At 53.7% G+C, this 19,936-nt stretch overlaps 4 protein-coding genes across 5 annotated transcripts; 3 read left to right on the top strand and 1 right to left on the bottom strand.

The window, feature by feature from the left end:
- Window positions 1-337: 337 nt before the first annotated feature.
- RXRB (retinoid X receptor beta) lies at window positions 338-6,740 on the bottom strand. Its single transcript, XM_039856262.1, is given in 11 exon segments — window positions 338-1,594; window positions 1,730-1,835; window positions 2,144-2,235; window positions 2,351-2,483; window positions 2,672-2,801; window positions 3,204-3,376; window positions 4,428-4,607; window positions 4,927-5,083; window positions 5,589-5,730; window positions 5,732-5,831; window positions 6,509-6,740. Coding segments are annotated over 11 exon segments (1,593 nt in total). The 3' UTR covers window positions 338-1,446.
- On the top strand, window positions 6,736-10,487 carry SLC39A7 (solute carrier family 39 member 7). Of its 2 annotated transcripts, none has more exons than XM_039856267.1 (8): window positions 6,736-7,195; window positions 7,508-7,916; window positions 8,006-8,174; window positions 8,334-8,387; window positions 8,525-8,689; window positions 8,843-8,983; window positions 9,174-9,370; window positions 9,720-10,487. In XM_039856267.1, exons 2-8 carry the CDS (start codon window positions 7,512-7,514, stop codon window positions 9,990-9,992), a joined length of 1,404 nt encoding a protein of 467 aa, XP_039712201.1. In that variant the 5' UTR covers window positions 6,736-7,195; window positions 7,508-7,511; the 3' UTR covers window positions 9,993-10,487. The 2 variants fall into 2 exon arrangements, with proteins under 2 accessions (XP_039712201.1, XP_039712200.1); XM_039856266.1 differs by having other exon boundaries at window positions 8,843-8,995.
- Window positions 10,488-10,579: 92 nt separating this feature from the next.
- Window positions 10,580-12,817, top strand: HSD17B8 (hydroxysteroid 17-beta dehydrogenase 8). The gene is made up of 9 exons (XM_039856295.1): window positions 10,580-10,779; window positions 10,917-11,134; window positions 11,236-11,352; window positions 11,469-11,561; window positions 11,652-11,737; window positions 11,850-11,934; window positions 12,141-12,183; window positions 12,370-12,444; window positions 12,630-12,817. Exons 1-9 carry the CDS (start codon window positions 10,734-10,736, stop codon window positions 12,644-12,646), a joined length of 780 nt encoding a protein of 259 aa, XP_039712229.1. The 5' UTR covers window positions 10,580-10,733; the 3' UTR covers window positions 12,647-12,817.
- Window positions 12,818-14,314: 1,497 nt separating this feature from the next.
- On the top strand, window positions 14,315-18,482 carry RING1 (ring finger protein 1). The gene is made up of 7 exons (XM_039856271.1): window positions 14,315-14,751; window positions 14,868-14,993; window positions 15,790-15,950; window positions 16,036-16,251; window positions 16,969-17,358; window positions 17,536-17,809; window positions 18,063-18,482. Exons 2-7 carry the CDS (start codon window positions 14,916-14,918, stop codon window positions 18,162-18,164), a joined length of 1,221 nt encoding a protein of 406 aa, XP_039712205.1. The 5' UTR covers window positions 14,315-14,751; window positions 14,868-14,915; the 3' UTR covers window positions 18,165-18,482.
- Window positions 18,483-19,936: the final 1,454 nt, after the last annotated feature.

Raw genomic sequence — 19,936 nt, 5'->3', positions numbered from 1 at the left:
GAACGGGCACAGTGCCGGGTCTGCGCGCGGCTCCTGTCTTGGAGACAGGAGCAAGACGAGGCGCCGCCGCCCGCTGGCGCTAGGAGGGCGCAAGCGAACAAGGCGCCTTTGAGAATCAACAGCCCCCCTTCCTCCTCCCGTGGGCCCCGCCCCTAGCCTGGCACACCCCCTTCCCCCCTCCCCGACAAAGCGCGCCTTGTGTCCCCCACCCTGTGCCCTCCCCTCAGGCTCCAGGGAACTTAGGCGGTGGCGCCAAGGGGAGCTGTCCCCTACCGGATACCACCCCCCACACCCAGCCCGATGCAGCGCTGTCCACCCTTCAACAGAGTCACCTCAGTCCAGAAAAGAGATTTTAATTTGAAAGCAATTTTATACGCAAGTAAAAGAGGGGAAAGAAACCCCAGAGCGAGCTGCAAGGCAAAAATCATGCAGCCCCAGCACCCCATCTCTGTGGGATGGCCCTTTCCCCCTCAATTCTCAGGCCAGGGTCCTGTGTCCCCAGCCTACACTGTGTGCACTCAAGGCTGGGGGAGAGCTGTGAAGGGAACGGCCTGAGGACTATTCAACAAACCATCCCCTGAAAAGGCCCTGCCATCACAGCCCAGGCCCCTTCCCCAAGATAGACAGGAAGGGATGGCAGGAGGAGGTTGAGAAGGCCAGTGCTTGAAAAGCTCCAGGGACAGACCATCTTGGGGCTCTGCCTTTCCCAAACACCACCTCCACCACTGGCATTTCTTAGTCAACCTGGGAAAGTACAGTACTTCTTTGAGTCTAACTGCAGGTCTCAATCTTCAGAGAAAATTAAAAATAGCAGATGGGTTCCTACAGTTCCAGCCACCTCTTAACCATCACCACCTTATTTTTTAGTCTGACTGCAGAAGGTGAAGTATAAGAGGGGACTCTGGACAGGAGGCAGTTACAGGGTCCCCTCCGTCTTCCAGAGTAGCCCCATCTGCCAAGCTTGGTTTGAGGAAAGTCTGCGAAAGCCCTATCCCCATGTCCATCAGTTCAGGGGGCCTGCCCCCCAATATCTATCTCTGGGGGAGTTCTCATATCCGCTCTTTAGACGGGGAGCTAAGTGAGGCAAGATGAGAAGGAAGCAAGGTTCTGGGAGCAACGGCCAGTGCTGTGTTGGGGAAGATCAGTCCAGGCAGTGGGCAAGAACTTACCCTGTATCATGGCAGACACAGACAAATTCAGAGACTAGAGGCCACTGAAGGGAGAGGTCCAGCCCTCACAAGGATCTGAGATCCCCTCTGACTTGGGATATCAAGCAAACCCCTTGGAGGGTTGATGGACCCCACTGGAGGTCTCAGCTCTGCCCTATAGTCCTCACCCCACCAAGACTCTTAAAAACAAGGCCCCTCCCAACCCTGCCCCAAGGCATGGAGTCCCTCCTGGATATGCATTCCTCAAGTGTGAGAAGCGCCACATCTGGGTCTGGGCTCAGGCCAGCTGGTGGGGTGCCTCGAGCATCTCCATGAGGAAGGTGTCAATGGGGGTGTCACCAATGAGCTTGAAGAAAAACAGATGCTCTAGACATTTAAGGCCAATGGACCTGAGGGCAGGAAGACGTAGCAGCAGCTTGGCAAACCTGAGGTGGGGGAAGGAGAAGTGGGATGAAAACTAGAACCACATATAGGCCCTGAACACATACACCTCTGTGCCCCCCGCCTCCACCCAGAGGAGCCTCGGTCCCCATGACTCCTCAGCCCCACAGCTTTCTCACCGTCCCTGCTGCTCAGGGTACTTCTGTTTGCAATAGGTTTCCAGTGATGCATACACTTTCTCCCGAAGGACCTCTACCTCACTGGGATTGGAAAGACCCTTGGCATCTAGAATAGCAGGAAAAGGAAAGCAAATCAAAAAAGAACAAGCAGGGAGATGTGGCCCACATGATGTCTTTTTTGGGCCCCATCTACTTGCCCTTTTCCAGATGCCTAGCAAGGACAGCAGGGCATGTTGGGTTTGTGGGATGGGATCAAAAGGGGAATGTATCACTGGATGTGTGTTCTAGGTCAAGTGGGAGATTTCCCAGCTGCGGGTCTTACTAAAAGGAATAGCTGGGTAACTTAGGAGGCTCCAAAGAAGAGGAGGCTCTAAGGTTGCCTTGGTCTTGAGAGATGGGGTAACCTCCTCTTACCTGGATTGAACAGAATGATTGCCCTCAGGCAGCCAAGCTCTGTCTTGTCCATCCTCATGTCACGCATTTTGGACACTAGCTCTGTCAGCACCCTGGAGAGGGACCTGCAGGTCACTCAAAGGTCACAGCTCAGCCAGCCTTGGACACGGACCAGTCTATAGTCCCACCCCCTCTACCTATAGGCCAGCCCAGTGGAGGGCCACTGACCGATCAAAGATGGCTCCCACGCCTGCAGAATGAGCTGAGTTGCGGTGCACGTGAAGACCTGTGGCAAGGAGGATGCCATCTCGTACATCAATGGATCGGTGGGAGAAGGAGGCAATGAGGAGCTCATTCCAGCCTGGGTGGGAAGCAGCAAGGGTTAGGTGCCAGAGACAAGGTCATGGGATTCAAAGCACACCAGGGAAAGAAAAGTGGCAAGGTCAATGAGCTTGGCTCCTTGAGTATGCAAGTGTGCACTGGGGTCACTGAGGTCAGGTCAAAGAGGAATCAAATTTCAAGAGGTCAAAGGGATCCAAGATCACTGACCTGCCCGTAGCAATATGACCTGGTCATCCAGAGGCAAGGAAGAAAAGTGTGGGATCCTCTTCGCCCACTCAACAAGTGTGAATAGCTGTTTGTCAGCTGCCTGACAGATGTTAGTCACAGGGTCATTTGGCTGCAGGGGACGGGAGATAAGAGTTATGGGAGGTTTGTAGGTACACTGGGAACCCCCCCGCCATTTGTAAGAAGCTTTTGGCACCCCCTCCTACTACAGTCTCTCTTCAAACCCCATCTGAACCAATTCCTGTAAATCAAGCTTTTCTTCTGGCATTTCTGAAAACATTTAATTGGGACCTGCCTGTAGTTCTGCCAACCAGTGCGTTGTTTTGGGGATGGGGACAGAGAAAACTATCACACCCACCTCAGATGTTTGAGAGGCCTTGTTTGGCAGCACTTCCAGTCCCAGAGTGATAGGAAGGTTGTGAGGGGAAGGGAAAGGAGGGGGAGACAGAATAGACCTAGGCTTCCACCCCCAAACCCCCATCAGGAAGGAGAGCAGATTGACCCCATCACTCACGCTGCTGCCGCTACCCCCGGTTCCCCCAGGACCCTCAACGCCCTGGTCACTCTTCTGCTCCACAGCAAGCTCTGCCTCCAGGATCCTGTCCACAGGCATCTCCTCGGGGGCTCCCCCGGCCCCCTCCCCATCCCCATCCTTGTCTTTCCCCCGCTGACGCTCCTCCTGTACCGCTGGAGGAGAAAAAGTGGAAAGTCAGCAGCCAGCCCATGAGGAGGTTCCGAAATATCTTTAGGATGTATCAGGATCATGGCCCTTAAGAAATGTTTATAGGAATTAAGGAAGTCACTAAAAATAATGGTGGTGGACTGGGGACATTCTGGAAGCAAGAATTACAATAGGACACAAACGTAAGCCAATAAAGAGGAGAGTAAAAGAATTAAGGAGAAAACTAACATTTAATTGGGAGTCTACTACACACTAAGAAATGTGCCAAGCACATTGTAATGTTCACTCAAACAACCCTGTGATGCTCTTATTTTCATTTTTAAAAATAAAGAATCTGGGGCTTGGAGAAGCTAAATAGCTTGCCCAAGTTCACATAATACATGGTAAATCATACAACTGAAACGAAGTATGCCTAACTGCAAATCTTGTGCTCTTCTGACTTAAGGAGACAGTATAATGGGCACTGGCCTGGGTCTTCAGAGATGCAAGTTCTGATCCCAGCCTTGCTACTATTTCATTGCATGACCCTGGGAAAACTAGGCCTCAGGCTCATCTTCTCTAAAATGAGAGATTTCATCAGGATATTCTCTCAGAATTCCAGGATCAGACTAAAGAAAATAAGACAGAAATAAAAAAGAGGGAAGGCAGCCCTGAGGTTTTCAGTAAAGTCTATAGTTTATAGGAGAAGAATCCCAGAGTTTGGAGGAGAAACCAGAGAGGGAGTACTGGGTCAGAGAGGAGGAACTATTCAGGTTAGAGAAAGGACATAGACAAGCCTGACATGGGTCAGAAAAGTTATCCTAGACTAGGCAGGGATCACAGATGCAGGCCACAGAGGCAGAACTATTACGAAGGAAACCCGAGGGACCAGATCAGGGTACCAGAGATAAAAATAGGGGAGAGAAATCAAACGTTACCCTCTGGAGGAGAGAGAGAGCGGTTCAGCTCTCCTGAGAGGTATATCTGTGGTTTCCTGCAGTTTACCCTTTGTCCTCCCTCCTCTCCCATAGAGTAGACTGGGAAGCCTGGGGGGAAGAGGGTGGGGCAGGCCCTTACCTTCCCTCTTCATACCAGTAGCCAGGCACTTCTGATAGCGGCAGTACTGACAGCGGTTCCGCTGACGCTTATCCACCGTGCAGTCTTTGTTGTCCCGGCATGAGTAGGTCAGGTCCTTACGAATGGTGCGCTTGAAAAAGCCTTTGCAGCCCTCACAACTGTAAACTCCATAGTGTTTGCCTACAGGAGAGCAATAGAAGGAGAGGCTGCATGGAAACCTCTCACCATTGTCTCCTGTCAATCACCCTCTAGCAAACTTAAAAGTTTAAGTCCACTCTGCCAAATACAGAGCCTGGGAACCAGGACATAAGAGATGATCCAATCCCACTCTTCCCTCTGACCAACCCCCATCCCATATCTGAGCATCAGGTTCTTTAGCTCTCACCCAGCCTCCCTTAGTTCACTTGCTCCAACACAACCCCATGAGCCGCTGGGAATCCCACAGGGCATGGTAAATGGCAGACTCTCTCTTCCTCTCTGCTGGTCTCGAGCCCCATACCTGAGCTTCGGTCCCCGCAGATTGCACATAGCCGTTTGCCAGCCCCAGGGCCACCTGGAGGGGGTGGACAGTGCAGGCCCCGGACCCCTAAGACTGGTGGCTTCACATCTTCAGGGGGGCCAGACCCACCCCCAGGGAGCGACACTGTTGAGTTAATCTGGGATAGGGGAAATAGGGAAGTCATGGGGAGAATCATTGGGAAGAGAATCTCTCAGAGGTGATGGAAATCATTCTCTGACATCTAGGCAGAGCCGTGCACTGCACATCCCAGAGGGCATTATTATACTGCAGTCTATATGAAGGGCCAGCCCTGGAGCACAACCCAGAGATTAGACATACAGTTTCCCTGAAACTGTGCAACACAGTAACCCTAAAAAGCATGTATCTCAGAAGGGCAGATGGGACCAAAAGGGCAGAAAATCACTGATAGATGAAAAGGACATCAGGAATATCAGGGTCCTTTCATAGGGCTGAGGAGGAAGCATGCACTGAAAGAAGAGATTTCAGGAAGGGCAAGGGGGTCTCACAAGGACCACAGGCCTGCCAGGATTAGAGGTCTAGAAGGTCAGTGGGCCATGGGGAAGTTCACACAAAGATCTGGGGTCACAAGAAAAACAAGGAAATGCAAGTGGAGAGGCAGTAAGTGGGTCACAACCTCTCACCTGGGGACTGCTGACAGGCCCGGAGAATCCTGGGGGAGCTGGAGGGGGCAGACCAGGGGACCCCATGGAAGAGCTGATAACTGGGAAGGGGAAGGAGCTCAATGGGGTGGTGTGCATTGGGGTGGGGTGGCGCCCAGAGCCTCAAGGGATGGGGCTGCTGAAGGGGTAGGGGTGGCCCAGGAGAATGGGGAGGAGCACCCTGGGGAAGGGGATTTGGGGAGGAACTGTCTGGGCTTCCGGAATCTAAGGGAAGGGTACACAGAGGTACAGACACACACAGACAGGAGAGACAAAAAGAAAAAATGAGTCCTCGATTGTCCAACTGAAGACTTTCTCTAATCCTCCATTGCACCCCAACACACCCACTACACTCACCACACCCACCCCCATCCCCAAGCCCATACACTGGGCTGTCTGTCGCGCAACAGTTTAACTCCCAATCGTAGTGACAGGAGGCGGGTGACAAAGGAGAATAGTTCAGGTGCAGAAAAATTTCAAGCATTGTATTTGATCACCCCAAGCCATACGCCCAAGCCAGTCTCGTGTGGGTGGGGCAACACGTGGGGTGGACTCTCCATTCCCAGCTTGTGCCCGGAGCGTGCAGAGAAAAGAAACAGAAGAGACCCCTCTTATGACGCAGGGCCTGTTTCCACAAGTCAGAATCCTCAAACTCGAGGACTCGTGTCTCACACCCGGGAGCTCCGGTGCGCAGGACCTCAAGCAGCCTAGACTAAGAGGGCGGAAGCTTCCCCTCCCTCCCCGCCCCGCCGCGGGAGGAGGGCGCTAAGGCCCTCGGGAGGGAGGGGACGCGTGTTTACAAACAAGGGGGCGGGAGCGCCAGGGAAAGAGCGCCAAAGGAGGGGGGAGGGGTTGCACATAAGCGGTCTCTGGCTCGCCGGCTCGTCCGCCAGGACACTCACCCCGCCCGCTGTCTCCCATCCCGTCCCGTCCAGCCTCCCCTGGCTCCGGCTCCGGGGTTTGTTGTTCTCCGGCTGCCGCCGCCGCCGCCGTTGCTGCGGGATCCAGCCAGGGCCGTCGCCGCCGCCACCGGGACGCGACCCCACAATGCATTTCTTTTCGCACCCCCACCGGCCCACACTGCCCTGCGGCATGCCGCTGGGGGAGGAAGGGCGGGCGAGCAGCCCAGGACATGATTCCTAGCTGTGTGTAGGGATGCCGAAGAGATACCAGAGATTCCCAAGGACTGAGGACTAGCTAAGCACGAGGAAGCTCCAGAGAAAAACTCTGGCCTGAACCGGGTCGAATTAAGCGCTTCGCTCTGCTCTGTACCAAAATGACAGCGCCGTTGTGGCAGCCATCTTGGTATAGACGGGAAGTTACCGCGCTAGTTCCCGCCCCCTCGTCTAGGTGGAAACAGAGGAGGCGGTCTCCTCCGGCCTGGTAGCCGGCCTCGCCCAGTTTCCCCTCGAATAACCTCCACACCTGCACATGCGCGGAAGGGCAGGGAGGCTTCGCCGCTACCGGAGTGCTGCCATATTGGTAAAGGTATTGGAACGGGGGTAGGACGGAACTTCCTGTCCTCGGGGGATCAAGAGGCGGGACTGCCACGTCCGAGCAAACCGGGAAAGGAAAGGATCCCGGAGACGGTGAGAATTCCCTACTTTTCCCTACCGTCCTTTCCAGGCCTTTTCCCCCACCTAGTGGGGCATAGAGACGAGGGCCCAGAGAGTCCGTGAAGTGGATGCTCAAAGCCTAGAGCGGTGCCCTGGGGGCCCTACATCTGGGAGGGGTTCCGGGGGAAAAAAGAACGAGTCTTGGGAACAGTGCGGGTGGGGGCAGAAAGGAATGGGGGAGCGGCCCATAGAAGTGGACAGAGAGAACGAGCGGAGTAAAGCAGGCCTCGCATAGGTATAGAATTGAGGGTCAAGTGGAGTCACTGTCTCTGTCCCTCTGGTCAGCGTGATGGCCAGAGGCCTGGGGGTCCCCCACTGGGTGGCCGTGGGACTGCTGACCTGGGCGGCCTTGGGGCTGCTAGTGGCCGCACACGGGGGTCATGGCGACCTGCACGAGGACCTGCACGAGGACTTCCATGGCCACAGCCACTCACATGAGGATTTTCACCATGGACACAGCCATGCCCACGGTCATGGCCACACTCACGAGAGCATCTGGCATGGGCATGCTCACGGTCACGACCACGGACATTCACATGAGGATTTGCACCATGATCATAGCCATGGTCACTCCCATGAGAGCCTCTACCACAGAGAACATGGACATGACCATGAGCACAGTCATGGAGGCTATAGGGAGTCTCGGGCTCCAGCCATCAAGCAGGACCTAGACACTGTCACTCTCTGGGCCTATGTGAGTACACAGGGCATGGGGGAGAGAGGGGCTGGTTCTGAATTGTTGGGGAACTCAGCACCACTTGATCCCTGACTCTCCTTCCCCAGGCACTGGGGGCCACAGTGCTGATCTCTGCAGCTCCATTTTTCGTCCTCTTCCTTATCCCCGTTGAGTCAAACTCCCCCCGGCACCGGTCTCTGCTCCAGATCTTGCTCAGTTTTGCTTCTGGTGGGCTCCTGGGAGATGCCTTCCTGCACCTGATTCCTCACGCTTTGGGTAATTAACTTTAGGTCTCTATCTCAAATCTTAGTATGTTTTATTGTTTGGGCAAAAGAGTTTTTTCTTCTTTGTATTCCATCACCTTCCAGTATTTATTCAGATGTTCCCCATGGGTGGAGTAGTATCTCATCTGGACTTTTCTCTCCTTTGTTCCAGAACCTCATTCTCATCACCCTCAAGAGCAGTCCGGACATGGACACTCTCACAACAGTGAGGAAGGGGTGGACAGAGACAGGGTTTTGGGTGCTGGGGAAGGTCTATCCCTTCCAATTCTTCTCTTCATGCACTTGAGGAGGAGGAGTCTGAAATCCATGTTTCCTTTAATGTCTCAATGCCTTCATTCCCAGGCCAGGGCCCCATTCTCTCTGTGGGCCTATGGGTCCTCAGTGGAATTGTTGCCTTTCTTGTGGTGGAGAAGTTTGTGAGACATGTGAAAGGAGGACATGGGCACAGTCATGGACATGGACATGCTCATGGTCACACACACGGAAGTCATGGACATGGAAGACAGGGTGAGCCCAGGAACAACTTTCCTCAAAGCCACCTTGCTTGCCTCAGAATTCTCTCATCTTATGGCTCTTAGGTGGGAAAGGACTTGTTTTTTAAGGACATATCAGGAGATTTCTGTTCTCTATTCTTACCAATTCCTTTTTTTTTTCTCTCAGAGCGTTCTTCAAAGGAGAAGCAGAGTTCAGAAGAAGAAGAAAAGGAGGCAGGGAGGTTGAGGAAGCGGGGAGGAGGAAGCACAGGGCCCAAAGATGGGCCAGGGAGACCTCAGAATTCTGAAGAGCTAAAAACAGGTTCAGGTGAGAGCCAAGGTTGGTAGTAAACTTGAGCAAGGGGCACCATCTAAATCACACAGACTCTGTGCTGTGGGTAATGACAGATGTCTGGAAAACACTGAGGGGCTGGTTGTGAAGTGGTCTCTTGGGGGAGATGTGATGATGACAATGATGGAGCCTTTAACTGTTTTGTTTTCCTTCCTTCCCGTACAAGACCTGCGTGTATCAGGGTACCTGAATCTGGCTGCTGACCTGGCACACAACTTCACAGATGGTTTGGCCATTGGTGCTTCATTTCGAGGGGGTTGGGGATTGGGAATCCTGACTACAATGACTGTCCTACTACATGAAGTGCCCCATGAAGTCGGAGACTTTGCCATCTTAGTCCAGTCTGGCTGCAGCAAAAAGCAGGTTGGTAATGTTGTGCATCAATCACAGCTTTCTCCAACCCTTTATCCTTTGCTTACCCACCTCAAACCCAAGATTGTCTCCTTAGTTCCAAACAGGTCATACTGTTATTGACAATAAGTTTTCTAGAAATGGGGAAGTTCTGTTTCATTGTCCTGTAGCGCAGTATTTCTTGAAATACAGGGAGTTTTTCATACCATGCTCCCCACCCTGAATCTGATGGTCTGTGGAAAGGACCACTTTGATATCTAAGATTTTTCAGAAAGTATCTATTCTAGATCCCACCAGTTATGTCTAAATTACTGAAAATCTTTAGATGTTGACGAGTGCCTCTGTCTTTTCTCCCCACTAGGCAATGCGTCTGCAACTACTGACGGCAATAGGGGCACTGGCAGGCACAGCCTGTGCCCTCCTAACTGAAGGAGGAGCAGTGGGTAGTGAAATTGCAGGTGGTACAGGTCCTGGTTGGATTCTGCCATTCACAGCAGGTGGTTTTATCTACGTAGCAACAGTGTCTGTGTTACCTGAGCTATTGAGGGAGGCATCACCACTGCAATCACTTCTGGAGGTGCTAGGGCTGCTAGGGGGAGTTGTCATGATGGTGCTGATTGCCCACCTTGAGTGAGAGGTGGGATAAACGGATAAACTGCCCCCACCCTAGCCTCAAACCTCTACCCTCTTAAGTACTCTAGAATGGGTCTGTAGAAGTTGGGGGCCCTGGCTAGGAAAGTGGTGACTTTGGTATGGGGGCTGTCAAGATGTGCTGACCACCTTGTTGGGTTTGGGGGGCTAAATGGAAGAGACCAGTGATGGTAGCCTACCCTGTGTCCCCTACCCCACCTGTTCCCAGAGGACCAAGCTGCCACACACAAGCTTCCCCAAAGTCTTCCTCCTTCCCTTCCACCTGTTGGTGGAGGCTTCAGGGAAGACCAGAGTCGTGGACAGAGGGCAGCAGGAGTAGTTGGGGATAAACGTCAATTAAACATCAATCGTGTGTCATAATTTTGAGGGGGGATGTTAGTTGCTAATCTCATGGCCTGATTTTTTTTGTTTTTTTATATCGTTCTTTTAATCGAGGGGGGTTGGGGTGGTGACCGGAAATAAAGTGCTCGGATCTTCCGCCCTGGAGGCATTCTTTGTCTTTTTTTGGAGTAATGGGGACACTCTACTCCCAATTACCCAAGCCCTCAAGCTTTAGAGTTTGGTCACGCCCTCGCGGTAGGAGGCTCCCCCTCCTCCCTACCACGCTGATGGCCGCAGATGGCCTAACACTGGCAGGGCTACGATTGGCCTGGCTTTGCTCCCGCCACGCCTTCTCTGCGCGGGGATTGGCTCCGTGCAGAGCCCTACCCACCCGCAGACAGCCATGGCGACCCAGCTCCGGTTCCGCTCCGCACTGGCCCTTGTCACAGGTTGAGGGGGTCCTCTCCCAGGGCGGGTTGGGGTGCCCTCGGACTCTGCAGCCGCTGTGATCTCTGGCCCTGGTCTGAATTTGATTAGCGCCCTGCCCACTCTTCTCCCCACCCCCACGTGTTCTCTCCCACCGCAGGTGCGGGTAGCGGCATCGGCCGAGCAGTCAGTGTGCGCTTGGCCCGAGAGGGGGCCACCGTGGCCGTTTGCGACCTGGATGGGGCAGCGGTACACGAGACAGTGCGGCTGTTGGGCAGGCCAGGAAGCGAGAAGGGGGCGTCCTGTGGGGCCCACGCTGCCTTCCAGGCTGACGTGTCTGAGGCCGGGGCTGCCAGGCGCTTGCTGGAACAAGTGCAGGTGAATGCGAGTGACCTCGCCCGCCTTAAAGCGCTCATATTGCCTCGACCGCTCCTGGCTTTTTACATGGGTTTTTGGTGTGTAACCTCCCTCTTCCATAGGCCTGCTTTTCTCGCCCGCCTTCTGTCATTGTGTCCTGTGCGGGAGTTACCAGGGATGAGTTTCTGCTCCATATGTCCGAGGATGACTGGGACAGAGTCATATCTGTCAACCTCAAGGTGGTGATCTATGAACCTGTGTGATTTATGGCCCCTCCCTCTAACCTGGAAAGGGAGTTGGAAGAGGACTGTCACTCCTGCTGATCCTTTCTTCCTTGTTACTCTCTATTCACCAGGGCGTCTTTCTAGTCACTCAAGCTGCAGCCCAAGCCCTGGTGTCCAGTGGTTGTCATGGCTCCATCGTCAACATCAGTAGCATCGTAGGCAAGGTCAGGTTGTGTTAGGTTGAGGTCAGGGTATAGAGAGGAGAGCCTTCCTTGGGACTCCTGATTCATTCCAAATCTCTGATTCACCTATAGGTGGGGAACATGGGACAGGCAAACTATGCAGCATCCAAGGCTGGAGTGATTGGGCTGACCCAGACTGTAGCCCTGGAGCTTGGACGGTTGGTCAGACACCTGGGAATGCAGGGGTCTTTGCTGAGGCATGTTGGAGCTCTGAGTGAGGGGTCAGTGTTCAGCCCTCTCCAGAGTCAGCAGCCACTCTCCCTTCCACAGACATGGGATCCGCTGTAACTCTGTCCTCCCAGGGTACATTACAACACCTATGACACAGAAAGTGCCACAGAAAATTCTGGACAAGGTAGGAGGTCATGGGTAGAGGGCAAAGAGCAGAATTTTTCAGAGACCCAGCCTCTCTGGACTAGAGCATGCTGGGCACAGTGCCTGGCAAATAGGTATTCAATAAGTGCACAAGGAATGAAGACAAGAAAAAGACAGACTCAGTCTACAAAAAAAAAAAAAATCCATAAAAGGAACTTTAAGCTATATATGAGTATTTCCTTACAGGTGTTTAGAGCGATTCCGATGGGACGTTTCGGGGACCCTGAGGGTGAGCATTGTGTGGGGAAGAGGGCCCTGAATGAACAGATCCCAAAGTTTGTGGTATCTGAGAGAGTCTCACCAGAATTGGTGGTTGATGTGTGTTCTGGGGGGAGGGGGTGTTTCTCAGAGATGATGATTCCTTTGGGTCTATGGGAGTGAATAGCATTCTGCTCTCTCCTCATTATTCCCATAGATGTGGCAGATGTGGTTGCATTCTTGGCATCTGATGACAGTGGATACATCACAGGGGCCTCAGTAGAAGTCACTGGTATGAGGCCATCGTGGGGAGAGGGCAGAGAAGTGGAACCCAGATGATATAAGAAAACGGAGGGAGTCTGGAGCCACTGAGGGAAGGGCAGAAGTTCCCAAAGGCCAGGGACAGAAGAGGGCAGGTACCCCCCAGCCCATTTGTCTCCACCTATACATCTGTCCAAATGTTTCTGCCCCTCCTAGGAGGTCTTTTCTTGTAACTGCCTCAAGGACCCTGGACTCTGCTCACTCCCCCACCACTCTTCCTGGCCTCCTGCTGATGAGGACTCTGAGTTCCCAGGCTACAAAAGGGGTGGCAGTGTTTGGCTCAGGAATGCTGAATATGGGAGGCTGGGGTGCTTGTGACCCTAATAAAGTCCAAATCCTCTTTCCTGCCACCTCCAGTTCTTGCGTCCAGGCCCTCAGACCCTTCCCCACCTCCCCCTCCTTTCCCTTTCCGAAGGATTGTTCCCTTTCACTGCCTTGTCTCCCAGGGCAACCTCCGCCGCCGGGTGTGAGAGGAGAGAGTGTGTGTCACTGCATGCGTGACACTCTGGGTCTTTTTGGAGAGAGGGGCCTCTGCCCCATCCCCTTCCACTAGTCTTGCAGCCCCAGTCACCTCCCCCCAATAACCTGGGTCGTTATGGTCCCCAAGGGTGATTTGTTCATAGCTTCATCCCAGTGTCAAGTCTGGCCTTGGGAGGGGGTCTTGGAACAGGTGGCCCTCCCCCACCCCTCTCCTTTCTGTACACCTCCCCCCTCCCTTCTCCACCTTACACAGCTGCAGCCTGGGCCTTTAGATGGGGATGGATCAGTGAGAGGCTTAGTCTTAGGGGAATGGACCCCAATTTTATATGCAGTGGGGCTTGAAATAACAGGAGAGTAACAAGGAGGGGCTGTGCAGGAGGAGGAGAAAGTGAGGTCTGAAAGGAGAATCCTGGAGCCTGTCATCTGTTTACTAGGGCCAAGCAGGACTGGGAGAAAGGGGATGGGGAAGACAGGAAGTGAGGCCAGGGGAATTGAGGAGGCGAGATCCACTGCCTTACCTCCCAGAAACAGGCCACCCCTGGCAGCGCTGCAACCCAAGTCCGGGAGCCCCAGCTTCAGGCTAGATGATGAGACGCCCATCACGATCTACCTGTCCCCCCCCACCCCAACTCTATCCTGCCCTTTCAATGGGAATCGCCTGCATCTGCAATACCTTTTCTTCTTTTCTCCCCATCCCTTCCCTGAAGAATGGAAAGTCCCGGAGGAGGCCCCTGCTTCCCACTAGACACCATTTGGCCCTTCTTTCCTTTATATCTCTATCCTCACACACGCGCAGCACACCCCTCCCGATAGCGGCCCCATCTTGCGTGTCCCTGTCGGTGTGGAAACTTCCATTTTCTATTCCTGTGTGTTTCCTCTTCCCCTCTCCTCTCCCCTCCTCTTTGAACATGTCTCTCAAAGTTCCTCCCAGCATTCCTGCCAGGTGTGGCTCTCTTTGGATTGCAGGGGTCTGATTGAGTCAGAGAAACAGATGGACATTCAAACACGCCACTCCCAGGGAAGCTGAGGGAGTTCAATGGGCCGAGAGCAAGTTGAGTCTGGACGTCCCGAGCCGCCGCCCCCAAACCTCGAGGGGAGAGCGGGTCGGAGGGTCTAGGGAGAGCCAAAACGCAGGGTGGAGGAAGTCCCCAGGGTGGTAAGGGGAATCCCGGTCACATCGGGACTTAGTTGAGTTCACAGGACTGTAGGACTGAAGCGGCAAGGGATCCTTGGCAGCTTTTTTCTCCGGAATCCCGGGCTGGGGTTACGGAGAAGTTCTGTGTGGGGATGGGGAGTCGTTCCCCAGAGCCGCTAGGAGACGCGGAGTGGGGGAGGTGGCCCTTTTGCAATCTCCCCGACCCTTCCCGGGGTCCGAGCAATCCCAGGCCCCGCCCCCCGGAGCGGAGGCCCCGGGTGGGGGCCACGGGAAGGGAACTGGCTAACGTTGGCTGCGCGACGGTGCTGGGAGGGGGGCGGAGCCCACGGTCCCCACGTGGCGCGAGACTCCAGGGAAGCCGGCTCCTGGCGAGGAGCGGGCGCGTCGGGAGGGCGGGGGAACCTGGCCGTCCACGTCGCGTCCCACCCGCGCCGCGAGTGGCAGGTGACGTCTCCCCTGGCGGGGGAGGAGAGGAGTGAAGGGGCAGGCGGAAGTGACGTAGGGCCCCAGCGCCGGGGCCATGGCGGCAGCCGCGGCGGGAGCTGCTGTCTGAGCAGCGACTGCAGATCGAGCGAACTCGGCCCGGGAGCCCGGGCCCAGCGTGCGGCGCTGCGGCGGTGCAGCGCAGACGGCGGGAGCCGGGTGAGGGGTCGCGCCGGCGCTGGGGCGGAGGAGGGGAGGCTCCGGAGGGGCGGGGTCTGCGCGACGGCGGCCCCCCTAACCCGTTCCCTCCCTTTCCCCCTTCCCCCTTTCCCCAGCCCACTTCTCCGCATTGGAGCCCTGGCTGGGGTCTGTGCCCGGTCACCATGACGACGCCGGCGAATGCCCAGAATGCCAGCAAAACGTGGGAACTGAGTCTCTATGAGCTCCACCGGACCCCGCAGGTAACAGGATCCTTCCTTCACAACTTATTCCCTCTTCCCAAGTCCCTCAATCCAAACACCCCCTCTCACAGCCTCTTGGCCATTTTTTGCCCCATTCTACCGACGCTGCTCGATTTCACAGACTCCCTTTGCCCTGCTTTTGAATCATCTTAGTCTTTTCAAAGCGCTTTCACATTTATTTCATTTAATCCTCAAAACAGCCAGAGATATAAAGCAAATATTACTATTTTCTTTTGAAAGACAGTAAACACAGAAATTGCCTTCCTTGTTCCTCAATACAGTGTCATAAATAAGTGCCCATAAAGGACTCACCTTGGAAGTTTATTGAAAATGAAACTTTCTGGCCTTCCTCTCCCCCAACATTCTAATACAGTAGTGGGATAGGACCCCCAAATCCAGTTTTAACAGGCACCCTACGGTATTCTAATATAGGTAGTAAGAAGACTATATACACTTCTGTTGAATAAGTCTTCCCCAAACCACAAAATTCTGTTGAATAAGTCTTCCCCAAACCACAAATCTGTGTCACTCCCACCCCAGGTGTCGCTCCAACCTCAGATCCTATTGCAAAGCTGCTCTTAATTAAGGGACAGTAATTATTTTTGTTTACCATTCTGTCCAAGTCAGTAGTCCCCCTTCTCTCAGAATTCCCATCCTCTTCAAGTAGCAAACATGGGGTACCCAGATTCTGTCATCTCACTGTATTTCTCAAAACGCCCATTTCATGGACCACTTGTTTCTAAAATTCATTTTCCCCCAAACCACCACCACCTTTCTACTCATTGATTTCCTCCAGGAAGCCATCATGGATGGCACAGAGATTGCAGTTTCCCCTCGGTCGCTGCATTCAGAACTCATGTGCCCCATCTGCTTGGACATGCTGAAGAATACGATGACCACCAAGGAGTGCCTCCACCGATTCTGCTCCGACTGCATTGTCACAGCCCTGCGGAGCGGGTAACAGGAGGGACACATTTACAATAGGATATAGGGTACAGTGTTGAGGCCTCGACTGCTCAGGGCCTCCTTTCTCCCACCCCAGGAACAAGGAGTGCCCTACCTGCCGCAAGAAGCTGGTATCAAAGCGATCTTTGCGACCAGACCCTAATTTTGATGCCCTGATCTCGAAGATCTATCCTAGCCGGGAAGAATATGAGGCTCACCAAGACCGGGTTCTCATCCGCCTCAGCCGCCTGCACAACCAGCAGGCACTGAGCTCCAGCATTGAGGAAGGGCTGCGCATGCAGGCCATGCACAGGTTCGGGGGTCAAGAGAGAGGCAGCAGCAGGGCTGGTGGGACAGATCTGTGGGTCAGACTCCTTGTGCTGTCTTTGCTCCCTGCCAGCTTCTAAGCCTTAGCACCCTAAGAGCGGACTACAGTCTCATTGTCATGCCTGGAAATCATGGATGTAAATTGCATCTTCTTAGTTAGCAACTGGCACTGTTATTCTTAGGAAAATAGCTCACATTCTAACTTTCTCTAAGTTAGAATAGAGTGATTTTGAGTACAAGTTTCAGATTCACACTGCCAGAAATTAAATCAGTTAGGCCAGCACTGCTCAGTCTTTAATGTGTATCCAAGTTACCTGAAGGTCTTGTTAGAAATGCGAATTCTGATTCAGTAGGTCTGGAGTTGGGCCTGAGATTCTGCATTTCTACAAGCTATGCTCCTGGTTCTTGGACCACACTTTAAGAGGTGAGGGACTATGATCTCAAACAAATTATTTAATCTCTTTAAGTTTCAGTTTTTCTCAGCCATAAAATACAGATGATATAACTACCTGCCTCTTAAGACTTGTATTATAGGAGAGGCAATCAGTGCAAAACACTTAGCAGTTTACTTGGCATGCAGTTAGTGCTTAATAAATATTAGGTGTCGTTATTACGATTTCCCTGATATCTTAAATCTCTGAAGTTTAAAATATTTTTATTCTTATTCTCGATGCTTTCTAACCTCAACTACTTGCTTCTACAGGGCCCAGCGTGTGAGGCGGCCGATGCCTGGGTCAGATCAGACCACCACGATGAGTGGGGGGGAAGGAGAACCAGGGGAGGGAGAAGGGGATGGAGAGGATGTGAGCTCAGACTCCGCCCCTGACTCTGCCCCAGGCCCTGCTCCCAAGCGACCCCGTGGAGCAGGGGCAGGGGGGAGCAGTGTAGGGACGGGGGGAGGAGGCACTGGTGGGGTGGGCGGGGGTGCTGGTTCTGAAGACTCTGGTGACCGGGGAGGGACCCTGGGAGGGGGTACTCTGGGTCCTCCAAGCCCTCCTGGGGCCCCTAGTCCCCCAGAGCCAGGTGGAGAGATTGAGCTTGTGTTCCGGCCCCACCCACTGCTCGTGGAGAAGGGAGAATACTGCCAGACTAGGTGAGAGCCCTGTGTCTCCCCAAACCACTGAGAAACCAAAGATCACCTAGACTTCCATAGAAAGGGGCTTCACCCAACCTAAGAAAGAAACTTTAAACCATGGGCCCTTTTAGAAAATCCCCTACTTCTCCATTTGAAGCTTCCTGTGCCCTAAACATGCCGTCTTTCCCACTCCAGATATGTGAAGACAACTGGGAATGCCACAGTGGACCATCTCTCCAAGTATTTGGCCCTGCGCATTGCCCTGGAGCGGAGGCAGCAGCAAGAGGCGGGGGAGCCAGGAGGGCCTGGAGGGGGCGCCTCTGATGCTGGGGGACCTGATGGGGGTGGTGGGGAGGGCGCGGGTGCCGGAGGAGGTGACAGCCCTGAAGAGCCTGCCTTGCCCAGTCTGGAGGGTGTCAGTGAAAAGCAATACACCATCTACATCGCTCCCGGGGGCGGAGCTTTCACGGTGAGCCTTTGAGGACAGTGGTATGGGGCAGGAGGGTGGCCTGGGGCCGCATACAACCATGATCATGACTTCTAACTGACCTATTCTCTTCTTCCTCTGTATCTCCTCCCTTCTCTGTCACTCATGTGCCCCTGCTTTGCCTCATCTCTCTATTATTTTTCTTTTTTCCCTTGGTCATCTTTCATTCATTTCCTTTCATCTTCTCCAACTTTATTTTCTCTTCCCCTACCTCTCTCTCTCATCTCCTCTGTAGACACTGAATGGCTCGCTGACCCTGGAGCTGGTGAATGAGAAGTTCTGGAAGGTGTCCCGGCCATTGGAGCTCTGCTATGCCCCCACCAAGGACCCAAAGTGACCCCACAAGGGGACAGCCAGAGGATGGGGACCATGGAGTTCCCCTGTGTTCTGGACCACCACCCCAGCCAGCTTCTTTGTCCCCCAGTGCCCCACAACCCAGTCAGCCAGCAAGAGGACACAAATGAGGACATGTGTCTTTTATACAAAGTATCTATATCAGATTCTTCTATATTGTACAGAGTGAGACATACGCCCCCATCTACTGCCTTTTCTATTGCCCGTAACCTCCCATCTACACAAGATGTTGGATAACGTGAAGAAACCTCCTTTCATGCTCTCATACCAACAACAAATTTGCTTTTTTTCTTCTTTGAAACCTGTAGTTTGTGTCTTTATCAGGGGCGTACTAGAAGTAAAAAAAAAGATTGAAAGAAAGCAGAAATCCCATAGAACCGGCCTTGAAATGGGGAAATGTCCAAAGTTATTAAGGTGTGGTAATTCCCCACTGGGTTACTCCCAAGCAGCAGATAAGTACAAAAACAGGGAGGAACACTCTGTAAAGCTGGAAGAAACAAAATTAAGAGCCCAAGGGTATGTGAAGTCAGATCCCAAACTTGCCCCCTAAATTCTGAGTCACTCAGGCTGAAATGCAGGGTTTCCATACCAAAGGGAAAAGGTGGACAGAGCTGTGATTGCAAGGGGAATAATTCCTCATCACTAAGGGAAGCTGATTTCTATAGCTGGGAAGAAAAGGAGGGAGGTGGGGAGGGCTGCGAGAACCTGTCTGCTCAATATCCGGGCTACTCGGGCGCCTCCCACAGACTACAGTTCCCAGGAGAGCTCCAGTCGCTTCCCTCCCACTCCCCATTCCAGTTGCAGATTGGAGAAGGGCTGCTTAGGGAATTGTGGCTGTCCAGGCAGCAGAGGGAAGCAGAGTGGTGGGAGCGTGAAGTGAAGCCATTGCTCCCCAGGGCCTTGAGTTCCACAGACAGATGGGGCCCGAGAACAAGGGCTTGTGGCTGCACGCCATGTCTCGGCCAGTGCAGCAACCTAGCGGGAGGAATTGCCTGTCCGGGAGAGACACTCCCCGCTTCAGCCTCTCTGCCCCTCACTTCCTGTTTCTGTTGCCCTTTGTGCCCTGACCTCAATCCACCCCAAATTCCTGCGGTCACTTGGTTCTCTTGAGGGCAGAGGCGTCAGCCTCGGTCTAACCCGCCAATGCCAGGGCACCCCCACTCCACACTTGGGATTTCTCGTTTGTTCCCCTCGTTCCTAGTATCTTCAATACCATGACATGGGGCATTCTCCAGCCCAGGTGAGCACCTCAGACCTGGTGACTTGGCGCTCACCTCAGAAACCTCTTGCTCTGCAGAAACAACACCCAGTCCACCCTCGTAGGGGCCCCTTTCTCCATCATTTCCCCACCACCACTGTGATCCTGACCTCTTTTCTCCCACCACCAGGTACCCAGGGGATGTGGCGCTCCCAGGATATTGGGGTGGGAGGAAGGCGTACGTTGCTCCTGGAATTTCAAGGAAGAGAAATATGCAGAGGAGTCAGAAGAGGAAGCCAAAGAGCATGGAATGCACTTGGCTTCCCTTTTGGTTCCAGGGATCGTCACTTCCTCAGTCTCCCCAGCCCTAACTGACCTAGCAGCCTCTTCTGTCACTGTTCTCCAGCCTCTTGCTTCACTCTGGAACAGCCTGTGGTCCCTGTATCCCTTCTCAGTCCCCAGTCCACACCTTCGCCCCACCTCTCAACGTCTTACATTTTTCCTCGGTCCCCTCTCTGTTGTATGCGTGGCTCACACCCACCCCTGCGCCCCCCCCC

Source organism: Pteropus medius, unplaced genomic scaffold (assembly GCF_902729225.1).
Source record: "Pteropus medius unplaced genomic scaffold, Ma_sr-lr_union100, whole genome shotgun sequence".
Taxonomy (NCBI): domain Eukaryota; kingdom Metazoa; phylum Chordata; class Mammalia; order Chiroptera; family Pteropodidae; genus Pteropus; species Pteropus medius.
Note: the sequence above shows the minus strand (reverse complement) of the source record. Positions and strands in the feature narration are given on the sequence as shown.